This window comes from Lagopus muta, chromosome 6 (assembly GCF_023343835.1).
Source record: "Lagopus muta isolate bLagMut1 chromosome 6, bLagMut1 primary, whole genome shotgun sequence".
NCBI lineage: Eukaryota > Metazoa > Chordata > Aves > Galliformes > Phasianidae > Lagopus > Lagopus muta.
Window position 1 is genome coordinate 6,921,006 of NC_064438.1, and position 18,912 is coordinate 6,939,917.

Consider the following 18,912-nt stretch of genomic DNA (forward strand, 5'->3'; position numbering starts at 1 on the left):
ATTTGCTTGAATTGTGATCACATACAGCAAATTCAATCCTCTCATTTTAAGCCCAAACAGACTAGTAACAATAGGATATGTGAGATGGAAGATGCTTTTCTCTGTTTTCTCAACAGTGTGAATAAGGCACAGTCTTATCAGGTTGGCAGAGCACAGATTCAGTGACCAGCATCAGATTGCCCATGACATGAAGTCAAGCAAGAAATCAGAGCAGAGCCACCCTCCGCTCTGTGCTCCAACACTTACTTTATACCCAGGCCATCAGAGCTCCTGAAGATGAGGGGGTCTCTCAGGCCACCTCGCTGGATGTATTCAACTGTGAAGTCTGGTGTGGGGAGAAAAGGAAGAAGGCGTAAGGCAAGACTCCTACAGAGGACTGTATAAAAACAGAGGTTAGACAAGATCTCTAGCTCAAGCTTGGTCCCTGCAAACTAGCTTCAGACTCTACTCAGGCGGCTCAAAACCTCCTCAAATCTCTGTGGCACAGCTGGCTATTGAGGGAGTCTTGCCCTTCCCACACTCCTGCAGAAATCCTGGAACTCCTTTGTGGCAGCTCTGCAAGCAGCGTGGTGTGTGCTGGTGACAGCTCTTAGACAACTGCTTGGGAGGGAGGGAGGGGGAGTTGCTCCAGAGGCTGGGCTAGACACAGAAACAGCTTGGGCTTCTGCTCCTTGCTTTCCTAAGGAACTCACAGCCAAGCAGGACCTCCTCCCTCATGGTAAATCCTCATGAGGGCTTGCACTGGCTGTGTGATGAAAGGACATCCCACTGAGCTGCACACATGGTAGAAGACAGCAGGGAGATCTCATGTACTCTCAACTGAACATCTAGCAGACATGTGGCTGCAATTTCAGGTGCTGTCCCAGGCAAACCCTCTTGCTCCTGGCTGCCATGTGTATTAGAGAGCTTGCAGAGCTGCAGGCCAGAACATCTCTCTCCAGAGCGAGCTTACTTCAAGCCATTTCCCACACATGCTCCCTGTTACTAGTTTCCTGGCTTATGGACTTGGGAAACTTGAACCAAACTTCTACTGATAAGCCCCACTTTGCTGGCAAGGTGCTTGCAGGGGAGCAGGCACAACATTCCTGCCTCACCTGTCCACATGGGTTACAAAAGCAGTTTACAAGAAAGGAAAGCACAGAGCTAGTGTGAACAGCAGTCAGTTTCTTCAGCTCTAGTGGAAAACAAACATCAGCAAAGTGTAGGACATTGGAAAGGGATTTGATTATCACAACAACTGCCCTTCATGCTGGCAGTCAGGAAGGCTCAGTGTGTAGTCAGATGCAGAGAACACATCCAACTGTGATCACTGTCAGCTTTCTCCTAAAAGCCTGGGGAAAAGGTCACCTCACACATCACATTGCAGTGAAGAGGAAAACCACAGCAGCTGTCTGGTTACAGACAGCAACAGCTCAAGCCACAGCTGCAGCACAAACCTTTGCCTTCCATGAAGATGACGAAAGTAGAATTAAACTTGTTGGTGGAGAGCTTTTCCTCAAGGTCAAATGTCCTCTTCCCTTCAATTTCGTCATCAGAGATGCCGTCGTCCTCGTAACGCCGCCGCATTGTGCCACGCTGCAGAGAGAACAGGCCGGGAGGTGAGAGCTGCATCCCAGGAGGAATGCCCAGCACCCAGCTGTCCCCCCTCCACCCAGCAGCAAGCACTCTGTGAGCCCGCACAGTTTGCTCCCAGACTGGAGACTGCATGCCACTGTGCTTTATACTATCCCTCAGGCCTCCTGCCCAGCAAACACTGCTGGTATCAGTTTTCAGCAGATATGCTGAAATCTAATCAGGCAACCTGGGTCCTGGATCCCAAACACACCATCAGATTTGCTCCTCCTACAACTGACACATCTGTGTACGTTGGGCTGTACGGCAGACAGGCTACCTGCTCCCAGTGAGCACTAACACCAGCAAGGAATAAGGAGAGACAGCTTGGTGTAACTGGGACAAAGGAAGAAAAATCAGTTTGTTTTTTTTAACAGGTACATCAGTATTTTTCCGCACAGCATTTGTGAACTTAAATTCTGCTAGAATGTCAAAGTGATAAAGAAAGGGGTTCATGCTACAGAATGTTCTCAAGTTTTCATCCTTGGTTACGCCTGGCTGCATAAGTTTGATTTACTCACTCATTCGTGAGGAGCAACCCTCTTCTTAGAGGGTCTCATAAGTACATCTGTGCTGTATTCCTGACAGACATCCTCTTCCAGCATGGCTGGATCTGGAAGAAATTACTGTTCCCAGCTGCTAGCCACTCCTCCAGAGACTGGCCGTGTTCTGGCAGTCATCGTGGGAATGCTCCCCAGTTCCCCTCAGATAACAGCCAGCCTGCTCTGCATTTGCCAGGCTGGCTTCCCCCAGTTGGAGATGCACTTAGCAGCAGCTAGCCAGGGACAGGAGGTGACAGAGCAGCAGCCCTCACCTTGGGGTAAGCCAAGGGTCCACAGACCCAGCAGCTCACTGTCCCAGCTGAGGACCTCTCTGACACTGAGGGACAGCAGTGCACCTCTGGTGTCCCAATCCCTGTGCGCTTCCTGTCACAGTTCCATCTCTTTCTTCTACAGTCTCCTGGAGAAGAGCAGAGCACCTCTCTGGCTCTGTCCTTCTACCATCCCACGGCTGCCTCATATGCCACAGAACCTGAGTGAGGACCTGATGGGAACCTTCTCTCCCCCCTGCAGTACCTGGGTCCACCCTGCTATTTCCAGAACCAATCCATTCCAAGCTGCTTACTCTCACCAAGGCAGAGCAGCTCACCTCTTCCCATTAATTTTGCCATGTTCCCCAAATCCCTCCCATAGACCCAAGCCTATGGGACAAGCTTCAGGCTCCAGGGCCACAAGGCTCATTAGAGGATGTGCAGAATGAGGTGGAGTGATTGTGTCCTAAGGTCCCTGGCTCCCAGCTGTTCAGGATCAGGTGAGCAGAGGACTAGGCTGTGCCACCCACACTTATTGCAGGCTGCTTTCGGGGAAAACAGCACTAGATATACCCAACCTTGTCCTTTAACCTGTGTACATGCTCCCATGCAGGAAGCATAACACGCAAGAAAGGGGACTGTCTCCTCCAGCCTCACTGTTTCCAAAGTCTGACTCTCAAGCTGATACCAGCGCAGCATCAGCTGCATGATCCACTCAGCTTGGGTTGTTCCTGTGGGCAGGAAAGAGCCCAATTTCCCTGATGAGCAGCCTACAGAACAGGATCCCAGGCACTGCGGAAGACCCAGAAGCACCACAATACAAATGGCTCCCATCAGTTATACAATGCCACTCAAGTGCAAGATGCTTCAGTGCTTTCATGCCATTGTTGTCTTGGCAGGGTGGGGAAAAACAACATTTCAGTGCATGCAGAGGACAGGGAGAAAAAGCTTCTGCACTCCCAAGCACACATTTTGAGACAGTATCTACCAGGGCTGTGGGCAGATCTCTGCAGTACTGCCCTGCTGGAGCCTGCAGCTTCTCACAGCTCTCCCTTATGGCCAATGCCAACCAGCAGCTCTGTCAGCGATGTGGCACTTCCACAACAGGCACCTGAAAACTGCCTCTATGAGAATCTCTGGTGTCCCAGAGGAAGCTTAGCTGAGGCAGAGCAACGCGAGTCGGGCACGTTAGGCATCCCTATGGGACAACCACAGCGCTCAGCACCAAGCAGCAATACTCAAATTCTGCTTTTTTAGCTCTGTGATCCGTGCTAGGATGCTGCCATTTCTCATCCCGAATTTTCCTAAGGAAGAACTGACAAGCAGTCCAGAGCAGAATGCAGACAGGGTCAAGAGAAAGGCAGTTTTTGTTCACCCTCCAAAAGCAGCCAGCCAGTAATTCTCACCACGCTAGCTGTCTTTCACCACTGCTTTCTGGCCCTCCTGGGTACCATTTGCTTAATGTAGGAAATGGGAAGCACGAATATGAATCCTGCAGTGCCACCCCTCCTGTTCTGACCCTCCTGCTGCAAGGGACACTGAGAACTGCCTCCACAGCACTGCTCCTCAGGATGCTCCTTAGACATCTCCTTCCACCACAGCAGCTGGTGAGGGAACCAGAGGACTGCTCTCCCATGAGTTTGATTTTTTTTGAGAGAAAGAGAAAAATGAGTACAAGGTCACATCTGAAAACAGAACAAGCCATTCTTAAGCTGAAAGAGCCTCCTGTACTTACAAAGTGAAACCAACAGCAAAGTAACTTCCTGTTCCACGTGCTGCCATCCCCTCCTTGATGCCCCAGCATCTCCCATCTCCAGGACAAGCCTCCTGCCTCATCAGACCTGACACCCCTTGCTCTCCCTCTGTTGCTGTATTTCCAGGGCTCCTCCCGGGAGCCTCCCTCACACCTTTGGAGTAGGCATGTAGACAAGAAGATGGGCAGGTTTCACACTTGTGTCTGAGCCCCTCCTCCCAAACACTGCTTGGACACTCCACTGAGCTCCACTATCCATGGAGAGCCACCCCAAAGCCACGCTGGGAATCTTTCACATCAGGGAAAAGGGCACTGCATGCCTTGTCCAGTTCATCGTTTTGGTGGCTAAGAACCATACTGAATTCACTAGATTGCTTCCTGCTTTCACCAGAGGAACAGGGACTAAACCAGCAGGCTTAATGTTCTTCCCCTGCCCCCTCCCCATTATTTCTCAAGACCTGCACAGGTGATCTGGGGCAGCCCAGGCTGCACATTCCTGCTCCCAGCAGCAGGCTCAGGATCGGACAGAAGTCCAGGCAGAGCTGGAGCCCTTGCAGACTTCTGCAGCTCCAGGAGGGATTCCCACCACAAGCAGGGCTGGCAGCCTATCAGTATGAGCAGGGAGAGAGCTTTGGTTTGCACTTTTGCGTTACAAAATTGGATGTACACAAGGAGTAACTGAGGAACCAGAGCAAGGCTTAGAGACAGATGAGGGGCACAGGGAACAGAGAACTCGGGCCACCACACACTTGCCAGCCACAGGGCAGAATATGCTAGATCGGATCACAGATGGGCATGTCTGGCAACAGTCCCAAGGAGTTACCATTGCTTTTGTAAGGGATGCTGCTTCTCCAGTCACCTGCCACCACTTCATGTGCACCAACTTCCCAAGAGGCTTTTATGGTATGACCACAACACCCCAGTACCCACGCAGACCCTGCCTCCATGCCATAAGCTCAGAAAAGACCATCAAATCATCCTCCATGCCACCTTCCAGGACTGAAAACCAATCTTTCGAGCATTGCAAACTCTGAAAAACCACTTAAAAAGAAAAGTTAAGCTTTGTTATTTCTCAAATAAACGGAGCAAATCTATTTTGGTTAACTCTCACCTTTCCACATCAGACAAAATTCAAGAAAAAAACATTGTATACATTGTATCCCTGCCTGGACTTCCTCAGCACACCTGCCACACAGTCAGGTAGGTGAGCATTACAGTCTCATGACCCCATTCTGCTTTGTCCGGGAAGGCAAAAAACAAAACAAAACCGGACAAACTTCTCCAAAAAGGCAGGCTTGAAAGTGACACATACTTCACCTATATCCTCCAGACCCACACAGCACCAGGCTACCGAGCTTTGTATCAGGCAGCTCAGGTTTCCCAGCAGAGAAGAGCTGACCCTGCGGGATTCCCATGGCCCTGGCCCAGCTCTGCAGCAGCCCACTGCCAGTTCTGACCAACACACCCATAAAACAAGGCTGGACTGCAGGCACGCTTGGGCACAGGGTTTGTAGCACAGCTCCTGCTACTCCAATGTGGTCTTCTGAACAGACAAGCCAAGGGCCAAAGATGCCTGCAAAGAAGAAAAACAACCCACGGCCACTGGGATGAACACAACCAGCATGACCATCTACCAGAAAGGATACATCCTCCTTCCTCCACATGGTCATAACAGCATCATGTGCTCCCTCCCTCTGCCCCACAAGAAGTCTAGTGCTCACCCCTTCCTTATTCCAAACGTGGCTCAGTGACACATGGAAACAGCATTCTACAGCAAGTTAGAGACACACAGATAGCTTAACCCTACAGGATAGTGCACTGCCAGTCTCCTCCCTTCCCTTCTGGCTGCCCCAGCTATATTCCAAAACCACAGCTGCAGCACGCAAGAGAGCAAGGGGGAAGCAAGACTCCCTTAGATTGCAACAGCACAGGTCGGACTTTTCAATGTTTTAAAAAAAAAAAAAAGCAAAACACAAGAACAGGCATCCCTGCCTTCCCATCCTTCTCCAGCACTCTCTCATCATCCTCTCTGAGTTCCGCAGTGCTGTCCCGTTCCTTCCTCGCTCTGCAGGCTTTTATCATCAATGAGGAGACAAGGCAAAGAAGGAAGCAACATCAGAAGGGACCATCCCCGCTGGGTATTCTCTCAAAGGGAGAACACACCTCGTCAGTTGGGATCTCCTTCTCCAGATAACAGCCCCAGCAAGCAACGACCTGATCCTTCTGCTGATCTCTCCTACGGCACAGCTCCTCCTCTCCCAAAGCCCTCAGGACCTTCAGCGCAGCCGCATAGTGCCGTCCCCAGAGCTCACTGCTCACCACCAGCACTGTTTCTACAGCAACAGAGACGCATAAACACAGACCTGCTGAACAGAGCAGAGTGAAAGCCAGCCCCTCTCTCCCTTAACTATGCCTGTTTCCCAGACCTATGGGAACCTTCTCAAGTGCTGGCAGAAGGGCAGCAAGACACCTCAGCTACAGCTCCCTTGTTACTCCACCTTCTGAGCAGACCACCCAGCAAGGCTCCAAGTGAATCGGCGCTCCCCAGAAATCAACCAGCACCCCACAGCCCCCAGTCTAGGTGGCTCAGGATGTAATTCACCAGTAATAAAGATACTCTGGGGGCATGGGGATGGCTCTATCTTGTTAGCACCATTTCCAGTTAGGATAACCTTGAGAAAGCCTGCTGCTTGTCAACAGGAGTCATCAGTGCAATTTGCAAGTTCTACCTGGTAACTGCAGCTTCCAGGATGCTCACAAGGCGTGCTCAGACTTGGGACAGCAAGAAGTCAGCAGAGCTGTTCACCTTCTGCATCCCCCCCGTCAACAGAGAGCAACACCCCTTTCGTTTCAGGGCCATGTTCTCCCTGGGACTGTGAGGCTCTTCCAGTACCTAAACGCTCACTGGAATTTCCAAAGCTTCTCAGCAACAGTCTTTGCTTGCTGCCTGCTTCTGCCAAAGAGCAAAACTCCCCCTTCTCAGTCCCTACATCTGGTCCAGAACAAAACTGAACAGAATTCCTAAATTATTCAGGGCTCAATTATTCTACCTGGGTCATTGGGAAAGACTCATCTGTAGTGTCTTCAGCTTGAGGCAGAGGCATGCTGGAGATTAATCATCTGATCAGCCTAGGCTCAGTCCAGACTGGGAAACAGAGGCGGGCCCAGCAGTGAGCAATGTTTGGCCAAGACAAGCTTTTGCACCAGACTCTAGCTGACCAACCCTTCAGGCAATGGGAAGGCTGCCATGCTTCAGCACCCGCAGCTCTTGCACTCACCCAGGATACATACTCTTCCTTGTCACCTCACCCAGCACAAGCAGCGAGCCCATGTCCCGTGCCCTCCCCACCTTCTTCTCACTGCCCTGGGGCCATCTGTCCCCTTGGCCACACAAGAAGGGCAAGAGGTTCACCACAGACCTGTCTGACAAATGAGCCTTTCCAATCCATGGCTCTGTCCTGCGCTTGGCTTCACCCCTCCCTCCCCCCATTGGCAGCACCAATACAGACAACTTGGAAACCACAGGCTGAGAGCCAGCCTCATTGCCACCGCACATAGACACTGTGCACCCCAGCATGCTCACAGCATACCCAAGCCCCACCTCTACCATCATCAGCTGATGATTCCACATATTGTTCGTGTGAACTACCATCCAGGGCAGCACAGACACTGACAGTTAAGGACAGGCCTGTGACTGCTGCTTACAGGAGAAGCCTCAGGTTCTGGCTGCTAGGGACAGGCCTTGTCTCTAATCTCACAAAAAGCTCCAATCACAGGGCACAGCAACGCTAAGGCAGGACATGGGCTGCACCAAGCGATGGGCAGAGTGTTCCACACAACCCTGGCATGCTCCAGCACCTACAGCAAGTAGCTTGGCTCTCATCCTCCAGCAGACCAATCATCTGTCACCAGTCTTCAGCAGCTGTCATGAAGTGCCACCAAGCAGCCACGGACAGGCACCAGGGCCCAGACAGCACACAGCTTCACTCCAGAGCCCAGTGAACACTGGTGGAGGGTGTGGCTGCACTGCAGGCTCTCTCCAGCAGCAGAGCTGGTTGAGGAGGTTCCCACCCCACCCAGTCTCCCCGCTGTGGCCTGCCACCTCTCCAGTCTCACCGGGTTTGCTGGAGGTGGAGGCGAGCCAGCCATGTGGATGTGATGTCCTCCTGATGGCTTTTACCTAGGGTGCGATCCTGCGTCCCCTGAAGCAGCATTCAGCTCTGGGACACCAGCCTCTGAGGCAAATGCAGACGGAGGCTTTGTCAGGCCGCTGTCCTACCTGGAACCATGCCTGAGATAACAACTGCTGACCTGGCAGCGCTACAGACCCCAGCAGGCAGGACTGGTCCTTGAGGTGGTGGCCATCTCTCACTCCTGCCTCCAACAAGCTCTGGCTCCAGCATGTGCCCAGCTTCGCCATGCACAGGCTGCACTCTCAGGTCTCACAGAGGGACTGCGGCATTATCAGTGCCAAGGCTGTTCTACCATCCCTGCCTCAGGACACAACACGGTGTTTCAGCCCCTTCATGAAGCGTTATAAACATCCGTCTCCAGCTTACAGAGCCAGCACCTCAAGCCTGTCCCGCCATACTGCCTCATTACAGCACTGTGGAGCAGAGACAAACAGACAAATTTCACATCTTCCACCAACAGATCTGTTCAAAAAAAGAATCAACATACATCAGATTTCAGTTGAATAAGAGTACAGTAACTAAAAACATAGAGCATGGTTCACTAAAAACAAGATGCTTGAAACTCTCTACACCCCAAAGGAAACCAGTCAAGTTTTAAGACTGGGGTGATGCACTGAGAGGTGCAGTCAGTGCAGCTCATGGCACACTGAGCAGCAACCTCCCGTTGACAGACCACGTGCAGCATTGTGCCAATGCAATTAACCCAGCCTCTTCACCACTATCAACTATTCTGATCCAGGATGCTTGCCCAGCAGGACTGCTGCCACACTTGGATGTAGCTTTAAAAGTATATTTATTCCTCTGTTGCTGCCAGTCACACACAAGACAAACGCCATTCACAGCAGCACAGATGTAACTGTACTACCAACTACCTGTTTCCCCATCTAAGAGTTTTAATGCAGACACATGGAAACCAACTCCCAAGATCAACACATATGTCAAGAATACGATATTCAAATAATCCATAACCAGAGTTGGATAAAAAGTTGAGAGAATGCATCTAGGAAAAGAAAACCAAGGACATCTGCAAGGTCCTCCAACATGGAAGCTCCACTGAAGCACAGCGAGCAGGAGGCTTCCACAAAGAGCAAAGCATAAACTGCACCTCACTGGGGCCATACTTCCTCTGGGCTGCAGGCCAGGAGGGACAGCAAGAAGCCATAGGAGCTGAGGTGACCCTCATCCTCTGCTTGCTGCCCATGTGCTTTCCCAAGCCCCTTAAACATGCAGCTCATCAGCGTGCAGCCACTGATCCAGCTTAGTGTGTTTGCTAGAGTTTGGGCTGGGTACATTCAGACAGCAACTCTTCCTGCAGTTTTTGTGAGCTCAAAGCATTTTTTTTTTGAAGTGAACTCCTGGCTGCTAGTACCATTCAATAGCCTTGTTTTTGTCCTGCTGTTTTGAGTTACTTCAGCAGGGCCAATGCACAGCTACGATCATAGTTTAACAGAACCCAAAGCCCTTCCCCAAAGGAAGCTATGATGCTGGCTACAAGTGGTTGCCTTCAGCACCTTGAGCTGCTTGCCACAGTCACGGAAAGAAATAAGTGCATCAGGATAAGGCAGGACCACAGCTTTTGGCAGCATTACCAAATTAAAGCCACCCAAGGGACTGGAAAGAACCAACTCCAAAAGGAGCAGACTTCAAGCAAAGCAGGGCTGCAGAGAAGCCACAGGTGCCTGTGCACCACTCTCCCACCACAAGGGCTGAAACAATTGCTTCTGTCTTCTAAAGACATCTGTCTCAGCACCTGTGGTCAGGCACACAGCAGCAGAGGAGCAACAGTGACTTGTGTCCGAGGGCAGAGCTTAACGCGGAGTGCTGCACTGCCTCATACTCAGTAGTGTCAGAGCATTAAAGGATAAGGATTTAACTTCACAGACAGCACCTTGAAGGAGAGGATGCATGTGCTGTGCTGACTCACAGACAAACCCTATCACAGCCTCAGCTATCACAGACAACTGGTGCTTGAGCTCCCCATAGGACTTAAAACTGCCTCAAAACAACAGGAGATCAACTTGCTGGTGATGGAGCAACAGCCCCTTGCACTGCAACCAGAACCTAAGTCTTAGAACAACTCTGTATGAACACAAGCACCACAAGATGCATGCACAAACACGAGCACAAGCAAATCAGAGCTTGAAGCCAAAGCTGGTTTTCCCCAGTTTTGCAAAACACTCAAATCAAGTCCAGGCCGACACATACATCACTGCAGATTCCCTGGTTGTTATGAACACATGGAAGAAACCTGCTGCGCCAGAAGCTACACAGACACTCATGCTGTATCTTCTTCTAGCCCCTTCCAGGAGCATCACACCCCATTGCCATCCCCCAGCCGCCCTCTCAGCAGAGAAGTGCCTTCCACCAGGGCAAAACCCACAAAGTGGGCCTCCAGTACCCGGAGCCATCCATCGCAATGCTTGTTTGGTTGTTTAAATATATTGCCAGTAAGAGCCGTTTCATCCTTCAGCTGAGTAGAACCAAGAATTTGACTGGTAAGGACCAATACTGACTAATCTTTGGCTGTAACGGATCCTTTCTTCCTCGGGCTCCATCTCTGACTCTTCCGAAGAAAGTGAGAAGGACACTCCAGGGCTGCTGTCGTCGTCCTCTTCCTCCTTGGAAATCAGAGGCAAGCAGTGAGGCAGGGCATGGGGCCATGCAGCACCCACCTCTCTCCCTCCTGAACATGAGCACAGCGACAAGCCCACCCCAACCCAAACGCTCAAACTTTAAGAGTGACTTCGCAGGCTGCTGTGTAAGGCAGCAGATGTGTGACACAGTGGGTCTCCTCCTGGCACTGGCACCACGGACCAGACCGGGTGCCTGCTGCTAATCACCTATAGGCACCGAGAGAGCAGCTGGGTGCACCCAGAACAGGGTTGCGTGTTACAGAAACAGCTCCTCCCCAGGACACGGCCACCGGCCCGGGGGGCATCCCAGGCCAGCAGCAGAGCACCGAGCCCCTTGCACAGCCCCCACAGCGCAGCTCCAGCCCGGAGGACTCCCACACTCAGCCCCCGACCCGTGTGACGCAGCGGTGTCAGGCAGCGCCTCCACCTCCGCTTCTAAAGCGGCAAAGCCCACAGCCCCCTGGAGCTCCCCGGGAAGGGACGAGCGGACCGCCGAGCCGTCCTCGCTCCTCGCTCCGTCCCCGCTCCCCACAGCCCGCGGCTGTCACCCCCCGGAGCTGTCACCGCCGCCCGCCGCCCCCCAAACTTTCGGCCCCCGGACCCCCCCGCCCCGCCGCCGGTGGCTCACCAGGTCCCTCCTGCGCCTTTGTCCTCTCCTGCCGCCGGCACAGCACGAACACAGCAGACGGAGGAGAAGCCCCGAGTCAGGCTCCGAGCGCCGCGGGCCCCCCGCCGCTGCCGCCGCCGCCGCCCCACAGCCCCGTCGCCCCCCGCGCCCCCGCTGACAGCCCCGCCAGCCGCCGGCCCGCAACCGCTCCGCGGGCCCCGCGCCCGGCCCGCTCCGGCCCGGCGCCTCCTCGTCCTCCTTCGCCCCCTCCTCGTCCCCCGCGCCGCCCGCCGAGCTCTCTTCCCGCTCCCCGCCGCCCGCTCCCTCCCGTCAGCCGCCAGCCCGCTCCCCGCCCGGGACGCGCTTCCCCTCCTCACACAGGAGCCGCCGCCGCCATTTTGAACCCGTCAGAGCCTCACATACACACTGCCTCGGCCGCCGCACTGCGCCTGCGCCGCCCCGCGCCCCCCTCCCACCCCGCCCCCTCCATCGGCCGACGCCGTGCGCGTGCGCAGCCCCGTGCCCGATTCCTCCAGCCCCGCCTCGCCGGAGAGAAGGGGTGAGAGCGCGCATGCGCGCGTTCGCGGGTGCCTTACTGGCCGTATCTCCGGGGCGGCGCGCTGGCCACGCCTCCTCGTGGGCACGGCTCTGCGCATGCGCGCGGGGAACGTTTCTACGGGTGAGCGCGCCCCCGGGGCCGGCCGTGCGCGCGTCCGTTTGCGCCTCTGTTTGCGTGCGTGCTGGAGCGCACACACGTATAGTGTAATCCGTGCTCGGGTGGAGCTGCCATCCCCAGCCTATCCCCATCCCGTCCCGTCCGTGCACCGGCGCTGCCCACAAACACCACATCACGCTGATCACTGAATTTTAATACCACACCACAACGGTGCTGCGTGGGGATACATCCGTTCCTGTCCAGCAGGGCTCAGGGGTCCCCAAGTCAGTTCCCAGCCCCGGGGGGGTGCCAGTGTCTGTGTACCGGGGCTGCCCTCCTGCCAGCCTCATGGTGCTGGGACTCAGCAGAGCGCACAGCCGTTGCGGGGCCACCTCTTGCGGCGGGGCCGACGGGCGCCACGGAGCGCGATGGTGCAGGCCTCAATGAAGACATCCCTGACATTGTCCCGGTGCAGCGCTGAGCACTCCAAGTAGGCTGCAGCCTGCACCTGCCGGGCCATGGCCTCCCCCTGCAGGCAGCGGTGCTGAGCCTTGGGGGAGGACGTGGAATGCGTCCCTCCCGCGGCAGGCAGTGGCACTGACCTCCTGGAAGGTGACAGACTCGTGGTGGCCCTGCCGCAGGTCGATCTTGCAGCCCACCAGCAGCACTGGCACACCTTTGCAGAAGTGGTTGACCTCCGGGTACCACTGCGGGAAGGAGATGGGGAGTGGGACAGGCAGAGGGACGTGCAGGACAGAAAGAGAGAGAGACAGACTGACAGTGGGATGGGACAGGCAGGTGACAGGAAGAAGGACAGACATTGGGACAGACAGCGGGGCGGGCAGCAGCCCTGGCTCCGTGTCCCCTTTGTGGGGTTGGAGCAGCTGCGGGGCTGCGTTACCTTCGTTAGGATGTTGTCATAGCTGCTGCGGCTGGTGACATCGAAGCATATGAGGACAACGTTGGTGTCTGAGTAGGACAGCGGGCGCAGCCTGTCGTAGTCTTCCTGCCCTGCGGTGCCCCAGCAGACGCCACCCGTCACACACAGGTTCCTTGCAGAAGAGCCCCACCTGTCCCCAGCCCAGGGGGTGCCAGCTGGGGACACCCTGAGCGTGGGGCAGTCCCTCTGGTCCCACCTGCTGTGTCCCACAGGTGGATCTTGGCAGGCTTGCCTCTGATCCGGAAGGAGGCTGTGTACTTCTCGAACACTGTGGGGACGTAGACCTGGCGGGGACAGGAGATGGCACGGGCAGGTCCTCGGGGCTGGAGTCCCCATCCTGGTGCCGCTGGCGGGCTTTAGGCCCCTCACCTTGGGGAAGTCCCCTCTAGCAAAGACCATCAGCAGAGATGTCTTCCCACAGCCCCCATCCCCGACCACAACGGCTTTGATCTCAGCGACCGTGGGCTCAGGGGGCCCCAGGGCCGAGCTCTGACTCTCAGGCAGCGGCTGCATGGGACGCTGTGGGCTGGGATGTGAGGACAGGCACAGGGCTGCCCAGAACACTGCGCCCGGCCCTCACCCCTCTCCCACTCCCTCCCTGCTCCCAGATTTATTGCCCAGAGCATCCGCAAGAGGCAAAGTCCAGGGCGGAGGGAGGGAGTGACTCACGGCCCTGCCAGTGCCACCCTGTGTCACAGCCAGTGATGCACTGGGGAGCTATGTCTCTGCCCCAGTGCTCCCCAGTGCCACCCACGGCACTGTCCTACTGCTGAGGGGTTTGGGGTCAGGAGGTGCTCAGCACCTGGGCACCCCCTGGGGAAGGAGATGCTTCCCATGGTGTCCCCTTGTCCCTGTTCTGGACCCAAAACAAAGTTCCTCCGTCCCTGTGACAATGGGGTGCCATGCCTGTGAGCTGCAGGCAAATGCAGACAGTAATGAACAATCTCAGAAGGATGCCAACACATTGGGAAGAGTAGGGGAGGAGATGGCAGTGCAATAAAACAATTAGGAAGGTGGTAATTGCCACTTTAATGAGATATCAGGTTGAATTCTAAAAGCATGGAGATTCTTTCACAGCAAGATGAAGCTGCTGCAGTATTTGTCCTCAGGGGTATTCTCCCAGACAAAACATTTCTGTTAAGACCAACAGAAATTTGTTGAGTGCAGAGGCTTGGTGCTGCAGCTGCTGTTCACTCCTTGGAAGCTGACTCGGTCCTGCAGCGGTACCCAGAGAGCAGCTATCATCCAGAGGGAGCCTTGTGGGGACCCGGAGACCCAAGATCTCCTCATCGAGACGAAAAAGCCCTGCCAGGACCGGCCCCAGGCTGCTGCCTGGAAAGGTAGGGATGGGGCAAACCCACACCTTGCCTTGTGCCCACAGACTGCCTGCAGCTCCCCCCGCTCCCCACTGCCCTCCACAGTGCTCCCACCCTGCTTGCTGCCCCTTCCCACTGTTGCCCTGCTCTGCCCACAGCCGGGACCACCTCATGCCATGGAACCCAGCCACGCCACCCCATCCCCTGCATTGCCGATGGCTGCTGGAGAGAACACGTGTGAGATGGACGTCTTTGATGCGGCTGTGGATGGGGCCACGCTGCTCATCAGCCTGTGTGGGCTGGTGGGTAACGGGGCCGTCTTCTGGTTGCTCAGCTGCCGCATCCGCAGGAACCCCGTCACCGTCTATGTCCTCAACCTGGCCATGGCCGACTTCACCTTCCTGCTCTTCATGCTCACCTACACCCTCCTCAACCTCCTGAAAGACCTCTCCTGCTCCACGCTGCCCATCTTAGTGAAGCACCTCGTATCACTCCTCCTGCTCTCGCTACTTGCCCACAACATGGGCATGTATCTGCTGGCGGCCATCAGCATCGAGAGGTGTGTGTCCATCCTGTGCCCACTCTGGTACCGCTGCCACCGTCCCCAGCACCTGTCAGCCGTGGTGTGTGCCCTGCTCTGGGTCCTCTCCATCACTGTCATTGCCGTGGTGACATCCCTGTGCCTGTCCCACCAGCAAGAGCAGTGCCGCCTGGCACTCATCGCCATGTACATCCTCAACTTCCTCCTTTTTGCCCCATCCATGGTCATTTCCAACGTGATCCTGCTCATTAAGGTGCTGTGCAGCTCCAAGCAGCGCCAGCACAGGAGGCTCTACATTGTTATATTTCTCACAGTCCTCTTCTTCCTCCTCTTTGGAGTCCCCCTCAGTGTGTGGAATTTCATGCAGCATTTCAGCTCAGACCCACTTGGGCATCACCAGGTGGTTTTCCTGCTCGCCTGCATCAACAGCGGCATCAACCCCTTCATCTATTTGCTGGTGGGTGGCAGTAGGAGGCACTGCTCTTTGGCATCCCTCCAGGTTGCCTTCCAGAGGGTCTTCGAGGAGACCGGGGTCACTGTGATCTCCGCCTGAGAGCACACTGTGATTGTGCTGGCCACAGCCCCCATCCTAGCTGCATGCCCACACTCACATGGGCAGGCCTGCGGTCACCCTCCTGTGGCTGCATATCAGGATGTGTCTTTGCATGGTCATTATTTTACCCCTATCCCTGTCCCATTCCACTCCTGTTTGTCTGCATTCCATCCCCAAATGTTCCCCCTTCCCATCCCTGTCTCATCCCATTCCTATCCCTGTCTCAGTCCCTGTCCTTGACCTGCCCCCATGTCTGTCCCCATCTTCATCCCCATCTCCACCCCATTCTTGTCCCCATGCTGTCTTGTACTGTCCCATTCCCTCCTCTCCCAGTTCCCATCTCCATCCCAATACCCGTTCCTTCCCTGCTATCCCACCCTTCCCCACCCCATTCCCCATCCTGTCCCTATCTTCACCCTCATCTCATTCCATCTTCATCCATTGCCATCCTCATCCAATTTCCATCCTCATCCACATCCCACCCCGCAGCCCTACTAGTACCCATCCCAATTCCTGTCCTACTCTGCCCCATCCTGATCCACGTTCCATCCCATCCCATCCACATCCCCTTCCCCATCCCGGTCTAATTCCCATCCCATCCCCACCCTCACTCCCACCGCAGTCTCATCCCCACCCCTTCCACATCCCCACTCCGGTCCCGTTCCGTCCCCGCGTTCTCCAGCCCCGTCCGATGCGGAGCGCGGGGCTCTGCTGCCCTCCAGCGTGGAAAGTGTAGAACGCTGCTGCCCTTCAGTTGCTGCTGCAGTCCCGAGGAATACCGACCGCTTCGCAGCTCTTTGCGGAGGATCTGCCGCCTCCGGGCTCCACTCCGCTGCGGGCATCTCCGGGTCTGCCCCCCCCAAATAAAGCTGCTGCTCTGCCACTGACTCTCATTCTTCTGCATGGCTGGGGGTGGAGGGCGGGTTGGGGTTCTCTGGTCAGTGGAGTGGGGACAGGCACGCGGGTGGCTGGCACCACAAATGGGCTGGGGTGTGCACATGGTGTCTGCTGTCAGCAGGAGGAGGCACGGCTGGGGAAGGGCTGCCCAGGGGTTGGGGGACTGGGGCTTAGAACACTGAATGTGTTTCATCCTCTTGCATGTGGGTCAGTCCTTCCCAAAAAGAAGAGAGGCTGGGAGTAGCGCCTCAGGGACATCGCGGCTGCACTATCACGCACCCGAGGGTGCAGCGAGAGAGTGATATACCAGGATACAATGCAGACATTTATTGACCGTGCTCCCCAGGAACACCAACCCCACCCCCTCATCCCCCAGAATTCTCCTAATGTAAAGCAGTGGAAAGGCTTCAAGGGGCTGAGCTCAGCGTGCGCATCATGGAGTTGTTGCTGCCCACACCATCATCACCCAGCTCCTCAAAGACCCTCTGGAAGGCAACCTGGAGGGATGCCAAAGAGCAGTGCCTCCTGCCGCTACCCACCAACACATAGATGAAGGGGTTGATGCCGCTGTTGATGCAGGCGAGCAGGAAAACCACCTGGTGATGCCCAAGTGGGTCTGAGCTGAAATGCTGCATGAAATTCCACACGCTGAGGGGGACTCCAAAGAGGAGGAAGAAGAGGACTGTGAGAAATATGACGATGCAGAGCCTCCTGTGCTGGCGCTGCCTGGTGCTGCACAGCACCTTAATGAGCAGGATCACGTTGGAAATGACCATGGATGGGGCAAAAAGGAGGAAGTTGAGGATGTACATGGCGATGAGTGCCAGGCGGCACTGCTCTTGCTGGTGGGACAGGCACAGGGATGTCACCACGGCAATGACAGTGATGGAGAGGACCCAGAGCAGGGCACACACCACGGCTGACAGGTGCTGGGGACGGTGGCAGTGGGTCCTGCCGGAGCAGAAGGCAGACACACACCTCTCGATGCTGATGGCCGCCAGCAGATACATGCCCATGTTGTGGGCAAGTAGCGAGAGCAGGAGGAGTGATACGAGGTGCTTCACTAAGATGGGCAGCGTGGAGCAGGAGAGGTCTTTCAGGAGGTTGAGGAGGGTGTAGGTGAGCATGAAGAGCAGGAAGGTGAAGTCGGCCATGGCCAGGTTGAGGACATAGACGGTGATGGGGTTCCTGCGGATGCGGCAGCTGAGCAACCAGAAGACGGCCCCGTTACCCACCAGCCCACACAGGCTGATGAGCAGCGTGGCCCCATCCACAGCCGCATCAAAGACGTCCATCTCACACGTGTTCTCTCCAGCAGCCATCGGCAATGCAGGGGATGGGGTGGCGTGGCTGGGTTCCATGGCATGAGGTGGTCCCGGCTGTGGGCAGAGCAGGGCAACAGTGGGACCATGAGAGATGGGTGGGGAGAAGAGCGGAGGCACAGGGAAGAGAGAGGGCATGGCACTGCCAGGGGCTGCTGCAGTGCAGAGGAAGAGCCCTGAAGTTCTTGTGGTCCCCGAGAGAGCAGGGAGGGAGCGAGCAAAGGAGAATGGGAAAGGATGAGGGAAAACATTGCACTTAACTGTAAGTTTTATGAAGCTGCTGCGTAGGGCTGCCTTTCCATCCATGCTTGGGCAGACTGGTGTCAGTCTCAGCATCTCATGCGCCCTTTGGAGCCGTATCCTGAAGCAGATCCCCTCAGGCCACTCGTACAATGAAGAACGTTCCCCAGTCCCTTGAATGTCTCTGGTTTCTCCTTGGCTGTTCACCTTGGCTCCCCTGTGCCATGCACACCAGCTCCCCCAGCCACAGTGGAGTCCCGACAGTGTCAAGAAATGTTTTGTAATCACCACTGCGTCAGAGCTCTGCTTCCTTGTTTTTATTTATCTTGGCCTTTTTTTTTTTTTCCTTTTTGTCTTCCCACAAAGGAAGTGGCTTTTGCCAGAAACCATGAAAGCAGGCATTTGTGAATTGCTCCTCAGGAATTTCTGATTCAAGGCACTTCTTTCTGCACTGTGACTGACAGCTATGAGACCCTTCCTTCTGCTTCACATTTCACTATTCCTCATAGGGCTGTTACTGCTGTGATGCTGGCAATGTTGGTGATGCTGGCAGTGATGGTGACGCCTGTGAGTCTGGCAGGGTGGTGGAACAATTCTTAGAAGGTCTTCTGGGAAGAGCAGGAGGATTGTTGGAAAATATCTCTGCAGAAATACACCACCAGAGGGGAACCAAGAATGACCGTTTGTTGTTGGTCTAATTCAGACACTAACAATTGACAGCAACCAAGCAGCACTTCACAGATCCCATTGGTTATTGATAGTGCCCCTTAATGACACAGGTACTCAGAAGAACGCCTTCTCTGGTGCTGTGCTCTGTTGGAATTCTCTGCATAGACTTTT

The 18,912-nt window shown here is 55.2% G+C and overlaps 4 protein-coding genes across 5 annotated transcripts in view; 1 reads left to right on the top strand and 3 right to left on the bottom strand.

Moving 5' to 3' along the window:
- The window catches only part of KDM2A (lysine demethylase 2A), a 32,800-nt gene extending 20,730 nt beyond the window's left edge, over positions 1 to 12,070 (bottom strand). For both annotated transcript variants that reach the window (XM_048948163.1, XM_048948164.1), the window contains exons 1-5: positions 11,986 to 12,070; positions 11,630 to 11,657; positions 10,882 to 10,986; positions 1,437 to 1,575; positions 247 to 325 (exon numbers count right to left, since the gene is read on the bottom strand). In XM_048948163.1, coding sequence (XP_048804120.1) covers positions 247 to 325; positions 1,437 to 1,575; positions 10,882 to 10,986; positions 11,630 to 11,657; positions 11,986 to 12,005 — 371 coding nt within the window. In that variant the 5' untranslated portion in view covers positions 12,006 to 12,070. The remainder of the gene's footprint in view (positions 1 to 246; positions 326 to 1,436; positions 1,576 to 10,881; positions 10,987 to 11,629; positions 11,658 to 11,985) is intronic.
- Positions 12,071 to 12,624: 554 nt separating this feature from the next.
- On the bottom strand, positions 12,625 to 13,716 carry RHOD (ras homolog family member D). The gene is made up of 5 exons (XM_048948964.1): positions 13,573 to 13,716; positions 13,400 to 13,487; positions 13,165 to 13,274; positions 12,866 to 12,970; positions 12,625 to 12,792 (listed from the first exon to the last, which is right to left on the bottom strand). The coding sequence occupies exons 1-5, from the start codon at positions 13,714 to 13,716 to the stop codon at positions 12,625 to 12,627; spliced, it is 615 nt and encodes a 204-aa protein (XP_048804921.1).
- Positions 13,717 to 14,671: 955 nt separating this feature from the next.
- Positions 14,672 to 15,613, top strand: GPR152 (G protein-coupled receptor 152). Its single transcript, XM_048948965.1, has one exon. The coding sequence runs from the start codon at positions 14,696 to 14,698 to the stop codon at positions 15,611 to 15,613; it is 918 nt and encodes a 305-aa protein (XP_048804922.1). The 5' UTR covers positions 14,672 to 14,695.
- Positions 15,614 to 16,874: 1,261 nt separating this feature from the next.
- Positions 16,875 to 18,198, bottom strand: LOC125694986 (mas-related G-protein coupled receptor member H-like). Its single transcript, XM_048948959.1, has 2 exons — positions 18,094 to 18,198; positions 16,875 to 17,889 (listed from the first exon to the last, which is right to left on the bottom strand). The coding sequence occupies exons 1-2, from the start codon at positions 18,166 to 18,168 to the stop codon at positions 16,918 to 16,920; spliced, it is 1,047 nt and encodes a 348-aa protein (XP_048804916.1). The 5' UTR covers positions 18,169 to 18,198; the 3' UTR covers positions 16,875 to 16,917.
- Positions 18,199 to 18,912: the final 714 nt, after the last annotated feature.

Excerpts from the sequence above, each read along its gene's own strand:
- GPR152 (XM_048948965.1), top strand. The coding sequence starts at position 14,696 with ATGGAACCCAGCCACGCCACCCCATCCCCTGCATTGCCGATGGCTGCT.
- LOC125694986 (XM_048948959.1), bottom strand. The coding sequence starts at position 18,168 with ATGCTGAGACTGACACCAGTCTGCCCAAGCATGGATGGAAAGGCAGCC. Across the intron at positions 17,890-18,093 it reads GCAGCTTCATAAAACTTACA|CCGGGACCACCTCATGCCAT; the intron begins GTTAAGTGCAAT and ends CTCTGCCCACAG.
- RHOD (XM_048948964.1), bottom strand. The coding sequence starts at position 13,716 with ATGCAGCCGCTGCCTGAGAGTCAGAGCTCGGCCCTGGGGCCCCCTGAG. Across the intron at positions 13,488-13,572 it reads CTAGAGGGGACTTCCCCAAG|GTCTACGTCCCCACAGTGTT; the intron begins GTGAGGGGCCTA and ends TGTCCCCGCCAG. Across the intron at positions 12,971-13,164 it reads ATGACAACATCCTAACGAAG|TGGTACCCGGAGGTCAACCA; the intron begins GTAACGCAGCCC and ends TCCTTCCCGCAG.